Source organism: Populus trichocarpa, chromosome 2 (genome assembly GCF_000002775.5).
Source record: "Populus trichocarpa isolate Nisqually-1 chromosome 2, P.trichocarpa_v4.1, whole genome shotgun sequence".
NCBI classification, from domain to species: domain Eukaryota; kingdom Viridiplantae; phylum Streptophyta; class Magnoliopsida; order Malpighiales; family Salicaceae; genus Populus; species Populus trichocarpa.
In genome coordinates, this window is record NC_037286.2 from 8,907,419 (window position 1) to 8,913,612 (window position 6,194).

At 38.7% G+C, this 6,194-nt stretch overlaps 1 protein-coding gene across 1 annotated transcript; it reads left to right on the top strand.

The window, feature by feature from the left end:
* The first annotated feature begins 413 nt into the window (after nucleotides 1–413).
* LOC7472654 (WD repeat-containing protein PCN) lies at nucleotides 414–5,990 on the top strand. The gene is made up of 11 exons (XM_002301108.4): nucleotides 414–725; nucleotides 827–970; nucleotides 1,136–1,445; nucleotides 1,533–1,596; nucleotides 1,780–1,893; nucleotides 2,020–2,182; nucleotides 2,404–2,554; nucleotides 2,713–3,308; nucleotides 4,049–4,230; nucleotides 4,537–4,797; nucleotides 5,329–5,990. Exons 1-11 carry the CDS (start codon nucleotides 561–563, stop codon nucleotides 5,636–5,638), a joined length of 2,460 nt encoding a protein of 819 aa, XP_002301144.1. The 5' UTR covers nucleotides 414–560; the 3' UTR covers nucleotides 5,639–5,990.
* Nucleotides 5,991–6,194: the final 204 nt, after the last annotated feature.

Below are 6,194 nucleotides of genomic sequence, written 5' to 3' on the forward strand. Positions count from 1 at the left end.
TTTTTGACTAGAATTATTAATATTTAATTAGTTAAAAAAATTACTTATAATTTTACAATCCGAATTTATATTATATTTTTTATATCGTGTTAAAAAATTATTTTTGACAACCTTAATAAACACAATTAAAGCCTAACATAGTATTTAAATGTAACTTACCAACAGTTGACATTGACCCATAAAATTGATAACTTTTAATTGAAAGTACATCTTAAAGGCCCAATTAGGGTCAACCGTAGACATTTGATATTTATTCTTTCTAATTCTCTTTCATAGAGAGAGAGGCCTCGGCCCAACCGCAGAAACCCTAGAAACACTGTCGTTCGACAGATAAACCGGTCCAACAAGGGTCCGGTTCAGGTATAAACAATGCACAGGAATCAATCACGCGCTTTAACCCTCATAAGAAACCCAACACGCACCGCGTCGCCTTCTTTCACGTCGCTCTCCCTCCCTCCCTCCCTCCTCACCTCATAAAATCATCACTCCCTAACTACTTAAACCCTAGGTAACATAGCTCGCCGATTTCTCCTTTTGGCTTTGAGTTTAGCCAAGCAGAAATGCTAGGAGCTGTTTATAGGAACAGCTCAATCGAGTGGAGGCCGTCTCCAGTTGTATCTCTAGCCACCAGCGCCGACGAGTCTCAGGTCGCTGCCGCTCGTGAAGACGGCTCACTCGAGATTTGGCTCGTGTCTCCTGGCTCCGTCGGTTGGCACTGCCAGCTGGTACTTAATTGTAACAATTTTAGTCTTATTTATTTTATGAAACTAATTTAATTAAGTAGTTAGAGTTTTTTCTTAATCATTTTGCGAATTCTTACGCGCAGACAATTCACGGGGACCCTAACTCACGAGTTTCGTCGCTTGTGTGGTGTCGTGCTGGCTCGAAAGGGTTACCTTGTGGTAGATTGTTTTCGTCTAGCATTGATGGTTCAGTTTCGGAGTGGGATATTTTTCACTTAAAGCAGAAGGTGAAATTATTGCTTGCATTTGGTTTACTGTTAAGAATTTGTATGGAATATTCTGCTGCCTATTTTTTACAGTCGCAAATGTACTCTCTGAATGTGGTGCTACATAATACTGAGAATTGATTAAATTTCTTTAACCTTTCCGTATGCTGTTGAATGCACTGGCAGAATGTGTTGGAGTCAACTGGGGTCTCAATTTGGCAGATGGCGGTGGCACCATCTACCGATTCAGAAATTCATACAGAGCACAAGTCACAGCACCTTGGAAATGGATATTTAAATAATAGATACAAAGGTGGTGAAGCCTCTGAAGACAGTAGCGAGAGTGAAGATGATTCAGGATCGGATGAACAACATGAGCAAATAGTTGTCGAGGATCCACGTTTGGCAATTGCTTGTGATGATGGGTGTGTGCGGATATACACTATTCCTGCTTCGGATGAGTTAATATACAATAGAACATTGCCTAGGGTCAGTGGTGAGACATCTGCACCTCTGTGAATCCTCTGTTGAGTTGTTGCTTTCCCAATTGTGAAGAACTATTTGCTCATGTGATTGTTTGCAGGGCGTGTTTTAAGTGTGACGTGGAGTCCTGATGCGAGTAGAATATATTCAGGCACTAGCGATGGGTGAGTTTTCCTTGCAATATTCTATTCACTTGTAGCTTAGTGATTTTGACTTCAAAACCCTCAGATTGAATCATAACATTAGCTAACAGTTCTGGAATATTGTTGCTTTTTTGCCTCGAAGCATTTTTTAATGATTTTCATTTTCAAGTATATACTATCTTATGCATGTCAGCATTCTTGCAGGTTTGTAAGGTGCTGGGATGCTAAGCTGGGTAACGAGATATACAGGATTACAGCTGGGCTTGGTGGTTTGGGTAGCGGACCTGACCTTTGTATATGGTCTTTACTCGCACTGAGGTAGATACACAAGCATTCCTGTTTGTTTGTTCTTTGTGGCGAAGTATGTGTAGGAAGCAGGTGTACAGTGTACTTTAGGTCATGCTGTAGTTTTTCAACACATCTGATAATTGATTCTTATTTCAGATGTGGGACCCTTGTTAGTGCAGACAGTACTGGTGCTGTTCAGTTTTGGGACTCTGAACATGGGACACTTTTGCAGGCACACACTTCTCACAAGGGTGATGTGAATGCTCTGGCAGCTGCACCTTCTCATAACAGGGTGTTCTCTGCAGGATCCGATGGTCAGGTACAGATACTTCGCATATGTGGAGCTTAAACACGCTATAATTTTCTAACTGTATCTGTCCATTATGAGATGTAAATAGTAAATTCAATCCTCGAGAAAACCTGATGTTATTCTACCATATAATACTCATTTCTGCATTTGCCTGACAAAAATGTCATTTGCTATCCATTTGGGAATGGGGTTTACTGTTTGGCTAATGTTTTCTACGCTTTTGTTTGCAGGTTATTCTTTATAAGCTTTCTAGTGAGGCAGTTGAATCTGTTTACGACACATCATCTAAAATGTTGAAGAAATGGATATATGTCGGTTATGTAAGAGCTCATACACATGATGTTAGAGCCTTGACAGTGGCAGTACCAATTAGTCGAGAAGGTGTGTATAGTATCTTTTACCCTGTGCTGTACTTTTCATGGCACTTTAGTATGTATTTATGTAATGTATATTGCAAATACTTGTGTATGATTTTTGTTGCCTTGGATTCTGCATTTTGATGTTTCTCACTTACTGAAACTGTGTGCTTCTGAATGAAGATCCTATGCCTGATGATAAAGTTAAAAGAATTCGTCATAAGAAGAAGCCCATCGAGTTTAGTTACCATAAATGGGCGCATTTGGGAGTTCCTATGCTTATCTCTGCTGGTGATGACACAAAGCTCTTTGCCTATTCTGCTCAGGAATTCACTAAGTTCTCGCCCCATGATATCTGCCCTGCACCCCAAAGAGTGCCAATTCAGTTGGCTCTTAATACCGTATTCAACCAAAATTGTTTGCTTCTAGTACAATCATCTTCCTGGTTGGATATTCTTTGTGTTAAAACAAAAGGTGGATCCATGACTGATACTGGTCCTGGCCCATCAAGGGGCCGTGCGACAACGGATATTCTAGCTCGAATTAAGACTAAGAGATCTCGGAAAATTATTTGCAGCACCATTTCGAATGCAGGGGTTTTATTTGCTTACTCAGACCATGTTAAACCCAGCCTTTTTGAATTGAAGAAGGAAGTCAGAAGAAGTGCATGGACTGTTAATAAAAAGCCTCTCCCTCAGAACTTGCCATATGCACATTCCATGGTTTTCAGTGCTGATTCATCTCGATTGATGATAGCAGGACATGATAGAAAGATATATGTAAGTATTTTCAATGACGATCTTTTTTCTTTAAATTATGTCACTGGAAATTTCACTGAGGTCTTCTGCATCGAGTCAAGATTTAAATGAAACCATTCAAACACCTATTTTCAATTAGGTGTAAAACTGTAGGTGCAATGTTTTATTGCAGGACATACTGCTTAGTCTGTCACCTCATAAAAAATCTAGTTTTGCGTCATGAAATAGGTCCTGTAATTCTAGCTTTTGTTGGGTGGTAAAGAAAATTCTACTGTGATTGTGTTACCCAATAATTATTTTTGAAAGACCCTCCACAAAAAAAAAAAAAAAAACCTCACCTCAAGCTTTTCTCTTTAACATGGGGAAAAATATTTAATAAATATTGCTCTCTGCTGTTACAACAATTTGTCTGTCCTATCAAAAATCAAAATAATAGGATGTATTCCAATTATGAGCAATCCCGCTTCTCACCAAGTAATTCATTAGGTCGATTATCCTACACTCTTGAAACCATGCTTTTATTGGGCCTTTCAAATTTTTGTTTGGCTAAAGGGAAGTGGTTTTAGCTGGTAAAAAATAAATTTTCAAAAACTTTTTTTGAAATCACGGTGCTGGTGAAAACTTATGCCTGTTTCTTTTGCAAATTTATTTATTGCCCTTCTTTCTTATTAGATCAAGTTTTTGAGGTGGATGAAGCTTGAACAAATGATATTGTTATTGGCCTTTTTTAATACTCCTACTTGCTTTTGTTGATGCTGCAGGTGGTGGATGTGGGCAGCTCAGAGCTAGTACATACCTTCACACCATGTCGTGAGGAATTTGATGAGGAATTACCCCCTAGTGAGCCTCCCATAACAAAAATGTTTACTAGTTGTGATGGGCAATGGTTAGCTGCCATCAACTGCTTTGGAGACACATATGTATTTAATCTGGAGACCCAAAGGTTTGGAATCTAGCTTCTTGATACTACTTTACTTGCATCTTGAGCCATTCTTAATTGCATGTTTAACGCATGTTTAACAGCCCAAGTATGAGCCACCCATTGTTACCTATAATTTACTTGAGACCCTTGATGTTCAAGAAAGCTGTTTAGAATGTGGTCCATGGTTTCTGATGGTCCAGGAACCTAATTTGTTTGATTGGCTATTCTAATTGGATTTAAGTCACCTGACGAGTCTCATGCCTTGTAGATTACAAGTCTCCCTGTTTTCTTCCACAGGACTAACTATATTTTGCTCCTATAAAACAGGCAACACTGGTTCATAGCTAGATTGGATGGTGCCTCTGTAACAGCTGGTGGTTTCCCACCTCAAAATAACAACGTGCTTGTAATCACAACCTCATCAAATCAAGTCTATGCATTCGATGTGGAGGCAAAACAGCTAGGAGAATGGTCAATGCGGCATTCATTTGTTCTACCAAAGAGATACCAAGAATTTCCCGGGGAGGTCATCGGTCTCTCTTTTTTGCCTCTGTCAAGTCCTCCGTCTGTTATCATTTACAGTGCCAGGTGCTGCTCCTATCTCCTTATTTGTTATCATTTATAGTGTGTAAATTTGTCCATCTGTAGTCCCCCAATTATATTTTTAGGAGTGAATGGGCTTCATTCTCATCTATTCATTCCAATACTTGGTTTTCTAAGGAAGGTTTTCCAAACATTGTATTTGAGAGGGGTAAATCTCAACTATTTATGAAACACTGGTTTCATAGAAGATTTTTGAAGTTTGGTAGAAGAATGCTAGAGAGAAAGCATTTATGACCCCCCCTCCTTTTTGGTCCCTGTTCATTCCCCATCTTGGGATATAAACAGGATGTAATGGAGGGAACGAATTAACATAGTGGCGGTTCCCATCTAGTATGTAATTAGGGCTAAGATAAATGGATTTGAGTGTGTTTAAGGGGTAAAACAGCCGGCGCGGAACTCGTGATTTGTGATTGATTGAACTTCAATCCTTGGATGGTCTTTAGAAGTGTATATGGAAGCATTCTTTGCTATCTATTTCAATGTTAAATATAATGTTTGAGATTTTGTCTGATGTAGGGCAATGTGCTTAATTGACTTTGGGATGCCAGTTGATCGAGAGGAAGATGGTGATTTGGTAAACAGTCAGCATTCTTCACTGAAGAAGTTACAGGCTACTACCTTGAATGGGGGACTGAAACGTAAATTGAAAGAATATCAACCAGAGGCTAAACATAGAAAAAATTTTGAACTTCTTGCTTTCAGAGATCCTGTTTTATTTTTTAGCCACCTTTCTGAAAATTCTATCTTGATCCTGGACAAACCATGGATGGATGTGGTTAAAACTTTTGATGCCCAACCTGTCCACAGACATATATTTGGGACATGACTGCTAAGTCAAGGGTTCTTTACAGGCATGATAGGGAATGAAGACATGGCAATTCGATCCATATTATTGACATCACAATTTTGTTATCTTACTGGTGAGTGGGGTGGGGTGGGGATTACGGGTTTCCAAGGCGTGCTGTGCATTGTATTCCTAAAATAATTGCTGTTAACACGTTAAAATAGCAATCCTGTCTTCACCATATTTTAGCCTTGTCCAATACGTGTTTGATGTGTCAGTTTATAGATTCAATTCAGTAGTGATTTTTTGACTGGAGCTGACCGCTGCAGTCAGCTCTGAAGAATCAAAGTTGTAAATCTTGCTCAAAATGAAATGGAAAAATGGACTTCGCTTACCGAGTCTGCCTGCCTACTTGTTTTATGTATTGTCTACGAACTGTTTCTTTATTCTGGATTGCATCGAACCTCGTTGGTTTTGCATGTAAAGTTAGAGACCTTTAAATTTTAAATGTGTATGATTGTTTTTTAAAGTGTTTTTTTGTTTTAAAATGTATTAAAATATTTTTTTTATTTTTTAAAAATTATTTTTGATATAATAT

What these genes read in the sequence shown, in the direction of transcription:
- LOC7472654 (XM_002301108.4), top strand. Translation starts at nt 561, where the DNA reads ATGCTAGGAGCTGTTTATAGGAACAGCTCAATCGAGTGGAGGCCGTCT. An exon ending in TTTTTCACTTAAAGCAGAAG is followed by an intron (nt 971 to 1,135) that starts GTGAAATTATTG and finishes ATGCACTGGCAG; the next exon opens with AATGTGTTGGAGTCAACTGG. An exon ending in GTTATCATTTACAGTGCCAG is followed by an intron (nt 4,798 to 5,328) that starts GTGCTGCTCCTA and finishes TGTCTGATGTAG; the next exon opens with GGCAATGTGCTTAATTGACT.